General features: G+C 30.8%; 2 protein-coding genes across 2 annotated transcripts; both read right to left on the reverse strand.

The window, feature by feature from the left end:
- Nucleotides 1–3,053: 3,053 nt before the first annotated feature.
- On the reverse strand, nt 3,054–5,375 carry LOC101256035 (F-box/kelch-repeat protein At3g23880). Its single transcript, XM_004229264.5, has one exon. It carries the CDS (start codon nt 5,207–5,209, stop codon nt 4,100–4,102), a length of 1,110 nt encoding a protein of 369 aa, XP_004229312.1. The 5' UTR covers nt 5,210–5,375; the 3' UTR covers nt 3,054–4,099.
- Nucleotides 5,376–11,298: 5,923 nt separating this feature from the next.
- On the reverse strand, nt 11,299–15,336 carry LOC104647540 (PWWP domain-containing protein 1-like). The gene is made up of 3 exons (XM_010322967.4): nt 14,997–15,336; nt 13,447–14,237; nt 11,299–12,681 (listed from the first exon to the last, which is right to left on the reverse strand). Exons 1-3 carry the CDS (start codon nt 15,035–15,037, stop codon nt 11,483–11,485), a joined length of 2,031 nt encoding a protein of 676 aa, XP_010321269.1. The 5' UTR covers nt 15,038–15,336; the 3' UTR covers nt 11,299–11,482.
- Between the last annotated feature and the right edge of the window lie 4,209 nt (nt 15,337–19,545).

Below are 19,545 nucleotides of genomic sequence, written 5' to 3' on the forward strand. Positions count from 1 at the left end.
GAAACAAATAGTAACTTGTTTTTTTTTTTTTTAGGTATAACTGTTTTTTCTTTTTCATCTAAAGCAAAAAATATTATATTGATTTATCTACTTGGTTTACATGTTTTCATGTCATTTAATTTATAGTTATTTCGTTTATACAATTGGGATCGTTTGGTATAAAAAATTAATAACGTAGAGATTAGTAATGTAGAAATTAGTAATTCAGGGACTGAAAATGCAGAGCTTATTTTTATCATGTATTTTGATTCATTGTTTTCAACTCCATCTTGTGTATGGATTAGAACTCTTTAAAACCTTCTTTTCAATTATACCCTAAAATTATTATGTAATTGGGTCAAGCTAGATAATTATCGGATGATATTATTTTTTTATGGCCAGAGAAATTATTTTGTTGTCATGTTTCCTATTTTCTTTCACTTGCATTATTTGAGGATAAATAACTTTGATCTTAATAAATTGATCATTGAAAAAATGTCAATTTTCAATTTTAAAAAGATTAAGCATCTATTTTTAAAATTGAAAAGACGGTCAAATATGATAAAATTGAATAAACAATCTACAGTTACACATAAAAATTGTAAATTATAGTTTTAATATATGTATGTCATTTTTTGAAGTTCAAAATACAAATAATTAGAAAAAGCCCACACACATACACATACACAAAATTAAGATCGCAAAAGTCATGTAGTGATATATTTGTCTTTTTAATTAGTAAATGTTAAATAACTCACATTCCAAATTTGTATTAATTTGTATTGAATTTATTTAATAACAAACAATTATCTCTAAATTATTTGTAAGCTAATTTATTTAACTAAATTTACTAATGCAAACATAAACATAAAATCAAGGAAATAAAAAAAAAATTAAAATGATTTGAGGGATATTTTTATCTTTACATAGACTTATTCCATGGTATTATATCCTATGGATTACTAATACCTCCAAATGAAAGGTATTAGTAATACATCCTATAATACGATGTAGGATGTATAACTAATCCATGTGCTCAAATTCTATCAAACATAATATTAAACAATATCATACATAATACATGGATTATTTATTTTAATACGGCCTACCAAACGATCCTTAGTTTGATGTACATTCTTTAACTACACCTTTTTCACTAAAGTTGTGCTTTTGTTTTCATAAAGATAGATATGTTTGAATCAGAATGCACATCTAAATATTTAGATGTGTATCAAGATTTAGACCTTTAAATCTAAATGCGCATTTGAATATTTAAGATCTATTAAGATGTAAACATTAAATAGTTTAAACTTATCTATTTTTCAACATTTAAATGTATAAAATGAGTCTATGTTTAAGGAATAATAAATATAAATACAAATAAAATACTAAATTGTAATCAAAATAAAAGGAAAGGCAAAGAGAATAAAAAATATTAAATAAAATCAATAGGAAAAAAGAGGGATAAAAGGTAAAAATGAAGAAAAAAAAGGTTTACATATTAAGTAAATGATTTTTAAAAAAATTATATATATTCACTTAGATTAAATATACGAAATAAAGAAAATAAGATTATTTTTTTAAAAAAATTACTAAATATTTTTTTAAAAAGGTATAAAAAACATATACACAAAAAACCTCTAAATTTAGTTTGATAAATAATAAATGAATATGTGAAAGAACCCCAAAGAACGTCAAGAAACAATACATGGAGTCAAGCTATCTGTATAGACGGAGGGAAACTTTCCTAACATGCTTGATAATTAACTATTGGAAACGATGAATCATCTAATACTCCCTCCTTTTTAAATTGAGGAAAGACTCAAAATAGTCCCTCATCATTGGGTTAAGACTCAAAGTCATCCTTGAGTTTTCACATACAGTACTAATAGTGCTTCATGTTTCAATATTGGTGCACTTTTAGTCCTTTCCTAAAATTTTGCCTATTTTTTAGCATTAATTTTGTCGAGAATTTAATATAAGGAATATCCAATTGTCTTTTTATATATTTAGTAGAAAGAATAACTCTATGTGAAATAAGGTAATAAGAAGATGAAGGTTTAGGGTTAGGGCAACCCCGAAAAAAAAATAAGTTCTTTTTTTACTTTTATGATATAATAAAACTAAATGAATCACTTCTCATATATTTCTTCTAAAAAGAAACTCTATCTCTATATTGAATTATTAAGAAGAGTATTATTTACTCATAAAAATATGGATAAACTAGTATTCTACCCAACCTACACATATTAAATATGGACGGATTGAATTATGGGCATCTTTCACATATAGCAAACATAAAATTCATGTTTGTATGTTATAACACATTTTGCATAATTGCACTTCGTAGCAAACATGAATATGCATAATTTACTATACATATACAAAGAAATCAATTGTATAAGTCGTTATACATATAGAAAAAAAACAGTTGTATACAAATCAATTGTATAATTTGTGTATGCAAAAAACGAGAAAGAAACAGACAAAAGAAAATTAGGAAGGAAAATATTTGTATAGTATAATTATAAGTGTATAGGACGAAGATATATGTATTTGTAGGTGTAAATATAATTTTCTCTCGCTCTATATAAACAGAAACACAATTTATACATTTCGTTTCTAATTGTATAAGTGATAGACGCGAGGATGGTGAGCGAGATCTGGGAGAGTAGCGAGAGGAGAACGAAAATATATGTATATGTATAATTTTTTCTCGCTTTATACAAACACAAACACATTTTATACATTTGTGTTTGTATAAAGTGAGAGGGAGCGAACGAGAGAGCGAGAGTAGTGAGTGAGAGTTTGATGGAGAGAGGCAACTGACAAACAATTTGCTAAAGGGCACAATTAAATCAAAGTGTGGTTATAGCATTTAATTTGATTTATTAATTTAGGATTATATACAATTTTCCCTTGAATTATTACCCATTTTCAACCCGCCCAAATTCAACTCAATCCGCTCACTTGTCACCGCTAAATGTTCACTCAATCGGACAAATGTTTGTTTCTACATATTTATCGTGCATTCTTGCCTATTTCTTATCATAGATAAACACCAGTATTCCATATTTAAGTAGAAAAACACATTGATTTATTTGCTTGTTGTACACCTTTCCTTTTGATGCATCTGTAAATTCAAGGATTATACAAAAATATAGAAAACTTTATTTGAAACTTTATCAAGCTGAAGCAACCAAGAATTAAACAAACAAACAACAAAAGCAAAGAATCTAAGATCTTTATAAAAAAAAAGAGCTAATGCACTATGGTTGAGAGTCTCCTCTGATTTCATGCCGAGAGTACAGCTTTTCGCCTCCCATATATATTGTCAACTGAAAACAATACCCCCCTTCTTAGTTCTTAGAGCTTTTACTCATCAGCAGAATGTAATGTAACTCACTTTGTAACAGATCGACTATGATGTTGCTAAGAATGGATAAAAGATTGATTTCGGGTGGCAAGCATTACTGTATAAACTCATCCCTGTCTGATTTTGTCAGCTTGAGTTAATAGGCAAAATGATATGGAACTCCAACTCTCAATCTTGTGTTGCCCTGCAGAAGGTAGTATTCAAAAACCAGCAGTTTCTTTCCCACAATAACATGTTGGCACTGTGCTTTGTCTTTTTTGATGACAAAGGAACCCCCAGTCGTACCCTTTGGGTGCACACAGGAGAGGTAAACTACACTAGACAAGCCCCGTGCAACCGAAAAAGCATCCAGGGGAATTCAAACTTGTGACCACCTATTTGAAATATCCCTTACTCAACCAACTCATCCACCCTGGGGTATGTTGCAAACTGCGGTTGCACTACATTCGAACCATTGAGTCAGAGAAAATGGAGGATAATAAACTTTGGAGGAACTTCCAAGCTGACTTTAAGATTCAAAAAAGCTAATTTTGTTCGTGTCACCTACTTTTGTAAAGAATGAAATTTTGAAAGAACCAATTATTCCCTTTGATGATACAATTGTCTGCCTAAGAGCCAAAATTTCGCTCTTTACTTATTTTTGCCAAAATCTGGAATCATCGAGTAAGATTTATCATTATGCACAAGACCACAAAAGAAACAATAGCACAAATATTCATCAATCATTCATCGATCCATAGCTTTTCAACCTTCCTCTACAAAATGTGGCGAAACAAGACTTCTCGTGTACAAACTGAATTGAATTTCATAACCACGATGGATCTGAACCTGAGGATGCTTAAAAGTGTTGTCTGTTGAATTATATATCAATAAACTTGAACCATCTTGCAGCAAAATTTCATCATTATGGGAGATGAAAACTGGAAAAGGCGAGTGCTCAATAGCTCTAAAATAAGGGATTGAAGCCACCTTAGTCCACGACTCCACAAGTCCATATGCCTTAATTACCCACACATCCATCCGAACCTTATAATAGTCAACAAATACACATAGATTACCACCTAAAATCCCTAATTCCCAATCAAAATTACCATAAACAAGATCAGGCAATGCTACATTTTCATACGTCTCATCGACCAGATTTAATGAAAAAACAAACCATGAGTCGTTCTTATCACTAACACGGGTAGCGATCCAATTAAGTCTTCCATTCACAAATTTAGCAGGATCGTTGCAAAATATAACACCCGGGTACTCTTGAATCATTTTCCAAGAATTAGTTCTTACACTATAAACCCTAAACTCATTTTGAAACCCATACTCACTATGTGAACTTCCCACAACTTGTACAACTTTATAATCATCTTGACACTCATTATAACCAATACCATAAACCAGATACGAACTACAATCCACATTACTTCCTGAAATTGGAAGTTTCTTCGACTTTCCTATAGACGGATTCCATAGAAATAAATCGCGAACACCACTAGAAATACAGAGCAACCCATCACAAGAACCCACAAAGTTATAATCAACAAGTGGGTCTTTATAAGGAAAATTAAGGTCATCAGGTACATGGGGAGATTCTTGATACATAATTGCATAAAGAGAGCAAGTGTAAAATTTTAGGCTATACTCATAACAAGAGGTACTAAGAAGAAGCATGTCAAAATCTTGTTTGTTGGTTGAAAATTTTAGATGGGTTTTGATGAATTGACGAGTTGAGATTAGAGAAAGCCAAGATTTAGAAACGGACCTCATTCTCAACAAGGATTTGACGGGTAACCTTACCAGTATTTCAGATATAATTTCTGGAGGAAGAAGTGACACAAATTCTGATTCATGCGCCATTGATGTTGTTGCCCGGTAAGAAAGAGAGGTTTTAGCTGAGCCTGAGCTTTAACTCTTTCAATGAAGTGAGATAGGGTTTTAGGTTTTCAATTTTTTGGTGTGTTAATTTCATGGATTACTGGTAGGAGGTGAAACATATACTATAATTTATTCTTTTCTTTAGTTAAAACTAGAGAAACTTACATAATGACTATAGTTTATATTTTTTTTAGCTATAATTATCGTAATTACTTTATGTAGCTATAATTATTATGATAAAATCGCTATATTTTAGGTATTCAAAGCTTGTTTATTTTGTATACTATAATATAATTCATAATTAGATGATATTAAAAATGACAGTTTTTTCAAAAAATATGGCAATAACTTAAATCACACCAATTTACATTGTCATACTATCCATTATTAAAAAATCCATCTATAGTTAGTTGATCTCATGTTTTAAGATTATTTAGTGTGTAAACACACAAAATATTTTTAGAATTTTTTTATTTTTTTTTTAAAAAAAAGCAACATATTTCTGAGCATCTTTTATTAATTCGGGCTAAGATTTGTCTTCAAGCAATGGACTATATTGTTATTTATATATTCACATATACGTAGCTTCAATTAGAAATTAATATAACACATGATATCCATTTCACTGCATATGCATAAACAAAAATTAATAATAAAATACATAACAATAATAATAATAATACACTTATAATGATAAAGTATAAATAAATACAATGAATATACATACATTGAATATAACAGGTATACCAACTAAATATGCATTCATATCATATATAAACGGATAGAATAAATACAATTCCCGATTTATTAAATAATTATACGGTAAATACACTAATACACTGAATGTGGTATACATATATTTGTTTGATAACTAAATGTATCCATATATAATAACATATTATAACATAATTTTTTTTAAAAAAATTCATTTTATTTATGTATACATGTATGATACTGTATACATATATCAAAATGTATACTTATATAAGGAAAAAGGAAATACATGTAGTGATAACTAGACATTTTCATGTATTAAGAAAATCAACAATGAAGTGTGCAAATATCTACCTATATTGTCCAATTTAATATGAAGTTAGTAATGATATAAACACAAAAAATTATACAAGTATTCAATTGTATGCAAAAAACGTGGGAACAAGTAAATACAAACTAATTGGGGAATGATAAAATACTCTTTTGGTGGTTTTTGTTGTTCTTCGGGAACACTTATTTTTCTTTCTATTAGACCTTTTTTTTTAATATAGATTTTGAAGTTTGAACATTATTCATTCGGATCGGTATACGGTCATTCTAATTTTTATTAAATAATGTAATATCTCGCGTAACCTTCTTCAAAATACTAATCTTCGCATTTTAATGGAGAGAATAAAAGGTTCAACTAAAATACTGTGAATTTAAAATTATAGACACTCTTATACAAATACTATGAAAAACTGAACGAGGAGAATAAATTGATGCTACCTGAAAAATAAGTATACCAAAAACATAAGGAGTTGTGGGCTTGTGGCCGAGAAAGACACCTACACAAAGCATATTGACATGCAAGTTTATCTTTGCTGATTAATAGTAAAATAAATTCATATATAATAATTATTTTGAATCGTAGCTATAGACACTAAATACTTATAAATGTTAGCTATAGTTTTTCCACGAAGAACTAAAAAAATCGTTCCTAAAATCATATAAAAGGATCTTGAATTGAAAGGAATTGGGGGAAAATATAAAAAAATTGTAATATAGGGATATTGATGAAAGAGAACATATTGATGGGACATAATTAATTGTTAGTGTAATAATAACTTTTTTATTTATTATTTATTAATATTAAATATAAAAAAAATTGACTATTCATAGATAATTAACTTTGCTATTTATTGTATAGTTATAGCCATATAACATAAAAAATTAAACTATAGCAATTTTATTTAAATGTGTATTAATGATGTTTGCCATATTCTGTAGTTCTTTCTTAAAACTATTGATAATAGCTAAAAATTTGCAATGCCTACAAAAATAAAGATGAAATTGTTTTTCTGTATGTATGTTATTGAACTTCAGTTCTTCGGTGCATCGAAATATTAGGATTTTAAAATCGAGAATTAAATTTAAAAAATCAAAGTTGAAGAAAACAATTATTGAAAAATCTTTGGTAAAAACTAGATTTTCTCCAATTGAGTAAAGTCCAAATAAAGCAGGTAGAGCTATTAAAAAGGGTCGGTTCAGCCCAGTCCCACCCGGCTCAAGAAATAAAGCAAATAGAGCTATCAAAAAGGGGTCGGGCCGGCCCAACCTATTCCTACCCGGCTTAAGCCTCGAGCGCCAAGGAATTTGAAGAGTTAGGGCGGGTCGACCCTTCATTTTGGAAGGCCTTGAAAATTCTCAACTTAGTCCAACCCTAGAAGGGCCGATGGTTGGGGCGGGCAAACCCTTCTTTTTTCAGTTTTTTTTCTTTTCAAACTAATAATTTTATAACATCAAGAAAATGAAATGATTTTCAAATCAAATATGACAAAGGTGTTGTTTCAATAACAGTCGCAAAAAATCTAGTATATTTAGCATGTATCTCACATACCAGATACGCGAGCGCAATAAGAGAGTGACAAACAAAATGTGAGTGAAGTGAGGGCGCGAGATTTGCCTATGTATCCTAGATACATGCAAATTTACTTGGATAGAGTGTATCTAGAACAAGCTAACTTAATTTTGAGTCTATATATTTCGAGATACTCGTATCTCGACGAACCAAAATCTAATAAAATTAATAATATTACAACATAGTATGTATTTAAATAATTTGTTTATATACTAGTGAGACAATTGTAAATTGCCATTATATAAAAAGTTTGGCCCATGGATTGACCTTGGCCCGACCCCAATCAAGTCTAAAAGGACAAGGGCTTATATGGTCTGGCTTATAAGTCTTAATTTTAAATGGAAAAAATTATATATAATGACAAACTAATAAATCAAATTAAATGTTGTAACTACACTTTGATTTAATTGTGTTCTGTAGCAAACTGTTTGTCAGTCGCCTCTCTCTCTCTCAAACTCTCGCTCGCCAGTCTCCCTCTCTCGCTCGCTCCCTTTCACTTTTATACAAATACAAATGTATATAATGTGTTCGTGTTTGTATAAACGAGAAAAAATTGTATATATGCATATATTTTCGTTTCCCTCTCTCCTCGATCTTGCTCGCTACTCTCCCCGATCTCACTCGTCATCCTCGCTCCTATCGCTTATACAAACAGAAATGAAATGTATAAATTGTGTTTCTGTTTGTATAAAATGATCAAAAATTGTATATACAAATGCAACTACATATATTTTTGTCCTATGCACTTATAATTATACAATACAAATATTCCTCATCCGCACTTTTTTTGTCTTTCTCGTTTTATACATACACAAATTATACAATTGATTTGTATACAACTGCTTTCTTTTGTATATGTATAGCGAATTATTCAATTGATCTCTTTGTATATGTATAGCGAATTATACAACTATTTTTTTTATATATGTATAACGAAGTATACATATTTATGTTTGATATGGAACGCAATATACAAACTTTGTTATAGCATACAAATATGATTTTTATGTTTGCTATATGTGAAAGTTGCTCATTTTAAATTGTCTCTGAAAAAATTATCTCAATCTACCCTAATAACGGGTTGGGTTGAGTTGGTCCCTTGGGCTAAGCCCGTGTTGCCGGCTAAAAAGAAGGAATAATTTTTGCATCAACAATCAAAAGAGTTTAAATTGCTTATAGAAGCCAGCTAGCTCTAATCCATTATCAAGCATAGAAGAGCAAGAACAAACTTCTCTTTATACAATTTTCAGTCAAGAAGTCTAGTTTCAACAACATAATCAGTGAAATTCCACACGAGGGGTCAGGGAGTGAAAAGTGTACGCAAAGATAGAGGGGATATGTTTCCGAAAGGCTTAGAGAACACATATCAAAAGTAGATTTATGAAGATATAGCAAATAAGAGGAGTCAAGAAGCCTGGTTCAAAAGTCTACTAAAAGGTTTGGCGAAAATCAGTTGCAGATAAAGGTAAATAAAAACTAGGCAGAAACAAAAATAAGTTTTACACTCTTCTCTTCTTCTCATCATTCAGTATATCTTATCATCTCATTTGAGTTCACTTGGCTGCTTATTCAAAACTAAGATAAGAGAGTATTTTGTGAATGACGCACACAGACAACACGTTCATGCTAGTCATGACTGCAATATGATACAGATTCTATGGAATTCTATTGTATTTATAGAATGCAAATATTGTAATCATGTCTTAGCTAGAATTGGAAATAAGGAAAAACTAAGCTAAATCCTTTCCTAGCTAAAATTGGTTAAGTTTTTTTTTTTTTCTTATTTGTTATTTTAGTTAATCGGTTAAGTTCTTAAAGTATTTTAATTGTAGGATACCAAAAATGGAGAACCAAACCAAAAAAATCAAAGTTGAAGAAAACAAGTACCGAAAAATCTTTGATGAATATTAGATTTTCTCAGCAATCAATAGAGTTTAAATTGCTTAGACCATCTCGAACCCACCTTTATTTTATTCTCCATTCTCTATATTTGGATAGTAAAATAGAGAATGTACTCTTCAACCCCTCTCCATAATACTCTAGATACTCCATTTATAGATAGGTGGCTATTTACACTCTCTATTTCACTTTTTTAATATTTTATTATTATTTTTATTACTTTTCAATTAACATAGTATTTTATAAATAATTTCATTAATTAATATCTAAGATTCATGATTCTTTTTAAATGTAATATACTATTTTTAAAAATATATTATCTAATAATATATACTACTTTAATTTCAATTAATATATTTTAAATAATTTTCACCAATAATAAAATTTTATTTTATTATTAATTTTCCTTATAAAAAATACACAAAATTAAAATGGTAAGATGAAAAAATTAATTTAAACACAAATAACAATACAATACATAACATAATAATTTAAATACAAGATAAAAATACAATATATAACATAATAATTAATTCGCGATGAAACAAGAATCATGTCGAAAAGATGAAACGTGCATTCGGAGTTTTGTCACATTTTTGGAGAAAGGAAGTGCTACATTATATAATGACTACATGTATTATACTACACAACAAGATAATTGAGGACATAATCTTAATGCACCAATTTAAGATGTCGTAGAGGCTACAACTGCAATGACAGAAATGTGGGTAGATGAAAAACTCCGATTTGAACAATTTTTAGCTAGACATAATAAAATTAAGGACAAAAATGCTCATTTTGAACTCCGTAATGCATTAATAGAGCATTTATGGGAGCAGTGTAATAATTTCAAAAATTGAGTGTCTATATAATGTTTATATATTTGTATTTTACGTTTATTTGAATTTGTTCATTAATTTATATATTATATAATATTTTTGTTTCATGATATTTAAAAATTTAGGATAAAATATAATTAATATTGAATAAAAAAATTGAAAAAATAAAAATTTTATCACATGAGAATTATATAAAGTAATCATTGGAAAAAAGAAATAAATGATTTATATGAAATAAGAAAATAAGAATGAAATAGAAATAATAATATAATATTAAGATTCCTTTTTAAAGAGTAAAATAGAGAATTGAATTAGAGTTGGTTGCCTAAAAAAATAGAAAACTCTATATTTGGAGAGTAAAATAGAGTGTAGGATTGAAGATGCCCATATAGAAGCCACAACTAGCTCTAACCCATTTTCAAGCATAGAAGAGCAAAAACACTTCTCTTCATACAATTTTCTGTCAAGAAGAAGTGTAGTTTCAACTAGTGAAATCATAGGTGGGGTCTGGGAGCGTAGATTGTACACAGACTTTATCCTACCTCATGGAGGTAGAGGAGATGTTTCCGAAAGTCTTAGACAACACATATCAAAATAGATTTATAAGGAGAGAACATAAGTAATGAAGATATCGCAAATAATAGGGGGTCAAGAAGCCTGGTTCAAGAGTCTGAAATCAGCATAAACTACTAAAAGGTCTGGGGAAAATCACTTACAGATAAAGGTAAATAAAAACTACCATAAATATAGTGTATATAATGCTTTATATAATAAGGTCTGGAGAAAATCACTTAGAGATAAAGGTAAATAAGAACTAGCCATAAACATAGTATATATAAGTTTTCTTTTCTTCTTCTCCGCATTCATCCTTCCCATCAGCATACATACAGTATATCTTATCATTCATTTGAGTTCACTCTGGTTGCTGAACTGGTTCTGTGACTCATCAATTCCACCCAAAATTTCATTGCACTTTTGGAAAAGGTTAGCCAGTTGAAGTGACAAATCTGAAGTGCTAATGGCACTGAGATTTTGTTGATAATGACTCTTCCATCCCTCATCCATGGAATATTTCGAATTAATAGACACAACAGTCTCATCCAGACAACCAACTTTGTGCTTATACTGAATGCTAGAAGAAACAGGACTTGAAGGACACAAGATATCAGAAAGGACCAGTGGACAGCTTTCAGAATCAATATTGACTTTTACATCAACCTCTGGATAGTCACAAACTCTGGATTTAGTATCTTTGATACCTTTGAGAAATGCCTTTTCTTCTACATCAGACCTCCACTTTGGATTTTCCTTGGGTAATGGCTTCATCTCAGTATCGAACTGCAAAGGCAACTCTTGTAATGACATATGAGGTGGTTCACTTTTAAACGATTGAATGTCATCAAAACATTCTCCCATTAACTTTTCTGAACCATCAAAGTCTACTAAGTGGTAGTTCACATCAGAGTTGAACAAGGTTCTACTTTGGATTGCATAGTCATATGCAGCCTGAGCATTACACTTGTTCAAAAATACAATCTGACATGTTGCTGAACCCCACGAAATACGGAGTGCTGATTCATCGAATGGCCCAAAAAATCCAAACTTGGCTTTTAATTCTGAAGCAGTTGGAAGCATAGTTTGAGGAGAGAACTTTATTACCAGCATTGTTGGTTCAGCTTTCCATTCAAGCTCCTCAGTGAACTTCTTTTCAGACTCCACTGACAATGTTGATTGGATATGCAAGGACTTGAAGCCCCTCAACTCTTCTTCGTCTTGGCAATTCATGAGTGTCAGCTTTTTGTTAGTCTTCTCATGTTCATCTGGACAATGACTCTCTTTGTAAAAAGTTGATGGGGATTGCTTCAAATGTTTGAATGCATCAGTAACATTTCCTAGTTCTGCTCCATAGTCATTAAGCTCGTTATGTTTCTCAGTTTCTTCACCTGATTTTGCTACTAGATGGTCAAAGAGTGCATCCGTTTGGAACTTGCCTTTATGATCCTGGTCATCTGGTGGAGACTCTTCCCTCCTCTTCCTTTTAGTTTCTCTTTTACATGACTTCTTGGAGCAATCCCCTTGATATTCAAACGATTTGTCCCCATCTTTTGATACAAATGTATCAAAAGGAAAGGTACAACAAACAAATAAATCAGTGTTTTCGCTATTTAAAAATGGAATACTAGTATTTATCTAGGATAAGAAATAGGCAATAGAATGCATGATAAATCTGTAGAAACAAACATTTGTCCAATTGAGAAAGCACTTAGGAGGAGACAACCAAAAGAAACTGACCATGAGAATAAAATTTGGACGATGCACTGATGGAAAAGCTGAGAGCACAAACAGGTATGGCGTATGCACACTATTTTACCTTGTGAAGTATTGTATTCAAGACACCTAAGGGCTAGGAAAGACATGTTAATTGACAGAATGGCTGCAACATTTGTTGGTTTATGGCTAGATATTGGACTCACTTTTAAATGACTGGCAGAACAAGCACATCAAAGTTTATAGCTCGCCATCATACGTAGGTCGACTCCTTTTAATATCCACTTTATGCTTCAAAAAAGTTCCAAGTGTAAGGACGGTAAAATGCAATACGCTGTTATACATAGGTCTCCTCCTTTTAACATTCACATTATACTTAAGAATAATTCTGTTTGTAAGGACAACAAAGTGCAACGCCCACCCAAGCTTGACTACATCTATACAACTATATACTCTAGATGCAGCCTGTAGGTGACCTACTTAGTCATCTGAATCTTCTCAGGTGATGCAACTAAAAAGAGGATTTGTTCCTGGCATAAAAAAAAAAAGCACAGAACTACAATGGTCTAGAAGACAAATCATGCATTATGAAATATTACCTGTACATTGATTCCCCTCTTTTTTCGAAAATTCTATAGGATCCACTGAGCTTGAGGCTTTCACTCCAAATGCTTGAACATAGGTGTCAACACCTTTTTCAAATTCATCAAATGCCTGATCATAAGTGTAATCATTCTCTTCAAAAATCGCTTTTCTGTAAGAAGTAACCTTTGCAATGTTAATTATCCCATGAACATTATTTGGCAAAGATCTTGGAGACATGGCCAACTTCTTTACAAATGAAAACATCCCATGTGGATGAAAACCATCTCTACATTTTTTAATTTGCTTTGATGAATAAATGGTCCCAGGTGTATACCCGTTCAAATCAACTTTATAAAGTCCTTCATTTCTTGTAGGCTGAAAATTACCCAGGCAAGAGCAAGTCAAGCCAAGTACGGCTCTCTTTTTCAGCTCATCAATAGCTTCTTCAACAGCCACAAAGAAAGTTTGAATTTTTGAATTGTTTGACTTCTCCTCAAAATGAGGTTCAAAAGGGATAATTTGATTACGATCAAGCCATGCGTAACTATAATCACCATAAAAGGCAACGAGAACTGAACCATCTCTCTTGGCATCGCATACTGGAGAAGGTATTAGACTCTCGTCGTATATTTGTCCTGGCCACCAGGGATGAGACATTACCTTTCCCCAAACAAGGTCTCCAATTACAAATATATTATTTGATTCTTCTTTTTTCAAGGAAGTTAACCCAAACTTAACCAGACTGTACATATCCATAGCGCCAGGTCCTGTTCCTTTTGAGTTGTCACTTTCCATTTTCAGTGAACTACAGAGAAACAAGAATTAGAACTTTCTAATATGATAACTTGCCATCTTTATTCAAATAACACATATGGAGTGGTTTAGAGAACAAGAAAATCAAAACCCTTTAAACAAGTGACAAAATCCCCCAAACAAACATTAGGAGTAGTTTCTTACAAAATTATGAAAAACAAACCTTACTTGCATTCAAGTCTAAACAAAAATCTCCCTGAATACACAACACCCATACACACATTTTGTAACTTCACCAAAATGCAAGACTAAGATATACCCATACAAGAAAGCTACAGAATCACATCACAGAACTATGTAAACCAAACCTCAAGGCCCAATTTAGTAGCACTTCCACTATAATTTTTTTTCTGACAATAGAACAGCAAAAAACATCACATTTACAAGCAAGAAAAACCCTTAATCCCAATTCTAGAGCACTTCCAGTATAATGTAGTTTTTCTTCCTCAGACATCAATGATTAAAAAAAATAAGAGTAAAATGCTTAATAACCGAAAAAGAAGAGATTTTCTAATTCGTGTCTATAAGCCATTTGCAGAACACTGAGACAATGAAACATCAAAGCAAGAGGTGGGACAAAAACAGAAGAAAAAGACCCCCAACAAGCTTAGATAGCTTAATAGAAGCAAAATTTTGCAATCGTAGAAGCAACCATCAAAATAATTTCTCAAATAATTCATGCTATAATGTAAACAAGATGAGAAACCACCACCAAAAAAGAAAAAAAGAAAAAAAAGAAAGGCTCACACACCTTTGAATCTGCAAGCATTCAACACTCTTCTTGTTTCTCATTGTTAAACAATAGCTAATTTTTCATACAGATGCATATGCATGTACATTTATGTGTATATATGAAAAGGGGGAGAGAGAGTCTGGAGAGAGAGAGGGGATATGGCACGACCAGCAATGTTATTTGCACTATGCTCAATTATACGTACTACTATAAGCATTCCCAGTCTTAACTTGCTGCTACTACTCGCACTCACCGTGGCACCATCTTATTTATTCTCATAATTCTAACCTTTACTTTGTTTTTTCACTTAAGTTTATACAAGACATATATATATATATATACTAGTTCCAGACACGTGCGTTGCACGTGTTTCCCAAGCTAAATTGCATGAAGTTATTGTAACGATGTGTTTGTATGACCTCTTTGATATTAAAGATGAAGAAACCACAAATATTGTGAAATAAAAATAATTATATGTTAAATGGTGCGTACATTTTTGATTTAATAATTTGCTGATAGAATAAAAATAGATCAACAAAAAAATAATTACAAATTAAAATAATTAATTAAGAAAAATATATAGAAAACTTTCACATATATAAGAAAATATTAGGCAAAATAGAAGGCATACCACTATATAAGAAAACTCACATTTATAAGAAAACTTTCAAATTTTCTTTTTCAAGAAAATCAAAAAAGTCTTTCTTTTGTAATGGAAGATATATATACGTTTTTCTTGTAAAGACGGTTTAACTTAACTAAGAGAAAAATAATTAATTAAATTGGACAAATTGTACTTAAACTTCATATTAGAATTAAAATGAATTAAATGAAAGAAAATGAAGGATAGGAATCAAAGTCTCAAACATCTTTACATATTTCACCTGTAGCTAGAGACTTTTAGTAGATGAATATGGCCAATATATTAAATTAAGTGTATTTAATTATTAAGTAACCCTTCAATTTCTTCAAATTTTATAATTTCAAAGAGTGTTATACTCTATACAAATTTATAGTATAATTCTAGTAATCTAACCTTAACTTTGTTGCTTCACACTTTTAATAGAACTAATAATTCTATTTTTACTATAAAGTTTGTAAAATAAAATAGTAAATTAAGAAAAAGTACTTTAAAAGCAATATAATTTATGTGGTTATCAAAGCAAGAATAATTATCAACCATGCAAAGACTTAAATCATAAAACTCAAAGTCTTATTGTGTACAATAATATTTTATTTGTAGTTATTAATTTATCAACTAGGAAAGAAAATAGAAATTTTTTAATGGTAAATAAAAGAACACCTCTAAAGAATCAACAAAAATATTATAAAATGAAGCTAAAATTAACAATGTGAAAGAAAAAAGTAGTAACAATGTGAAAGAAAAAGAGATGACAACTTTCTTTATTCTCTTCCAATTATTCAAAATCTCTTCGATAGGATATAATTGAGGGACTCTAAGGATTGTCATGAATATGTCATTAACCCATTTCATAGATGAAAGGTGAAAGTAACAAGTATATTATTATGAACATCAACAAATGTATAATATCTTTATTTCTAATATAATAACACAAAATAAAAATTCCACTTGAACACATAATAGAGAAATCTTAGCAGATCTTAGTTAATCTACAATAAAATTATCAAATAAATATTAAGATACAATAAATGAAGAGAAGTAGCTATCATCAAAACTAAGACAATATATATCATGACATAATTTACAGATCGGAAAATTAGTGAAGCACACAGTGATATTTATAGCCAAGATATATAAAAACTCAAAAGTCAAGTTAGAAAAAGATCATTAAAATATCATTAAATCTCTTTATTAAAGAAGTGAAAGGACACTTTATATTTTATTCTTTAAAAATGGTTAGATTTCCAAAATTATTAAAACCCAAATTTGTAGTTATTCTTTAAAGTTAAAAATTATGACTATAAGTATTCAACATATGTACTAATACACATAAAAGAATTGAAGAACCAATTTTGAAACTGTTAAAACATTTATTGTATGGTAGTCAATATGATACTTAGCATTTATTTAAACATATATTTACATCTTTTTTTACACAAATTATTAAAGAAGTATTTTCTTTATTTAAAGATAAAAATGTTTAATTAATTATATTAGATGAATTTAATTAAATATTTTATAGCCTTTTCATTAAATGTAGGGATAAAATGGTAATTCAACTTTTATATTTTGAGCTTCATGCTTATAATAATATATGATAATACTATAAATTAGAGTTATATTTTTCAACATTGAAGTTAGTTTTTGAAAAAGAAAAAGCAATTTCTAGATAGTTTTAGGACTTTATTTAAGCAAAACCTTTCCAAAATAATATTCAAGAAAAAGTGAAAAATATTAATGGCTAAACGGAAACTTGTTGGGAATAAATCTGTAACAGAAATAATATTTGCGGTAATAAAGGCAATAAATGCGGAACACAACAATACGGTTAATCAACGAGAACAAAAGAGAAATAATGACACCAAGATTTTACGTGGAAACCCTCCTAAATAAGGGAAAAACCACGACCCGAGAGGAGCAACGAATATCACCATTGTAAGGATTTTACACTTGTATATCTGAGTAAAACTCCAAAGACCACTACACATTCAAAAGAAATAACATTCTTTTGAATTTTCCACCTCACTACAATATCGCTCACACTCTCTATTTTTTCCTCACAGATTATTTTCCTCTGTGATGTCTCACTCTTCTTTCTCTCCTTTGTAATTCTTTTTGGTGCATATAAAATGAAGAATTGTCCTCCCTTTTATAGAGAACAAATACACTACCCTCCAAATGTACTACAGAAGAAAATCAATTTTTTCTTCTTCATAGCTTACCTACTCTGCCAAACTTTGAAATTGGCAGAGAACAATTTTTTCTTCTTCATACCTTACCAACTCTACCAAACTTTGAAATTGACACAAAGTTATTCAAAGTTTGGTACATGGAGATGGACCCCACAATCTCCCCCCTCCAGACTCATTCACCTGAAGGAGGTAGCTCTAGGTTTCTAGCTTGAGTGCATGCCGACAAGTTCTTTGCATAGCTCAAACTTGTCTTTTGATACCACCTTGGTCAGCATATCTGAAGGGTTTTCAGTAGTAGGGATCTTCATGACTTGCATAGATCCGTCCTCTATCTTTTCACAAATCCAGTGATATCTCACGTCGATCTGCTTCGTCCTTGCATGATACATGTTGTACTTGCTCAAGTCTATTGCACTCTGACTATCACAATAGACGACATACTCCTTCTGATGCAATCCAAGTTCTTGAAGAAATTGTTTCAGCCATACCATCTCTTTGCCAGCTTCAGTAGCTGCAATATATTCTGCCTCAGTTGTACAGAGTGCGACACACTTCTGCAACTTTGACTGCCATGATATAGCTCCCCCTGAAAGTGTAAATAAATATCCAGTAGTGGATTTTTTTATTATCGAGGTCACCTGTCATATCAGCATCAGTATAACCCTTCAAGATTGGATCAGATCCTTTAAAACACAAGCAATCTCTTGTGGTACCTCTTAGATATCTGAGTATCTACTTAACTGCCTCCCAGTGTTCTTTTCCAGGATTTTCAAGGAATCTGCTAACAACACCAACTGCATGAGCAATATCAGGTCTTGTACACACTATCACATACATCAAACTCCCCACTGCTGAAGAATAAGGATCTTTAGCCATTCCCTCTTTCTCCTTTTTTGTTGTAGGACACATCTGTTTGCTCAACTTTAGATGACTCGCAAGAGGCGTGCTAAAAGGTTTAGCACTCTTCATGTTGAAGTGTTCTAGTATAAGTTCAATGTACTTCTCTTGAGATAGCTACAACTTTCTTTTTGTTCGTTCTTGAACAATCTTCATCCCTAGAATTTGTTGTGTTGGGCCCAAGTCTTTCATGTCAAATGACTTGGACAAATCTTTCTTCAACTTTGCAATCAGCTCTTTGTCTTATCCTACAATTAACATTTCATCCACATATAACAACAAAATAATAAAAATGTTGTCAGAAAATCTTTTGAAGTATACGCATGGATCAGAATTGGTCTTTGTGTACATTTGACTTTTCATGAAAGAGTCAAACTTTTTGTACCATTGCCTTGGGGCCTATTTCAACCCATAAAGACTTGTACAATTTGCACAGCATGTGTTTCTTTCCAGATACTTCAAATCCCTCTGATTGCTCCATATAAATTTCTTCTTCCAAATCTCCGTGAAGAAATGCAGTTTTCACGTCCAATTGCTCCACTTCAAGATCTAGACTAGCTGCTATGCTCAAAATAGTTCGAATAGAATTCATTTTGACAACAGGTGAAAAAATTTCATCAAACTCAATACCTTTCTTTTGTTAGAAGCCTTTTACAACCAATCGAACTTTGTACCTCACCAAATTGCCATATTTATCTTTCTTGAGTTTAAATACCCACTTGCACTTAAGTGGTTTTTTTTCCTTTTGGAAGTTCAACTAGCTGGTATGTGCCATTTTTCTGTAGAGATCCCATCTCTTCGTGCATGACTTTCATCCATTGGCTCTTTTCTGGAT

The sequence above is a fragment of the Solanum lycopersicum genome, chromosome 1 (assembly GCF_036512215.1).
Source record: "Solanum lycopersicum chromosome 1, SLM_r2.1".
NCBI lineage: Eukaryota > Viridiplantae > Streptophyta > Magnoliopsida > Solanales > Solanaceae > Solanum > Solanum lycopersicum.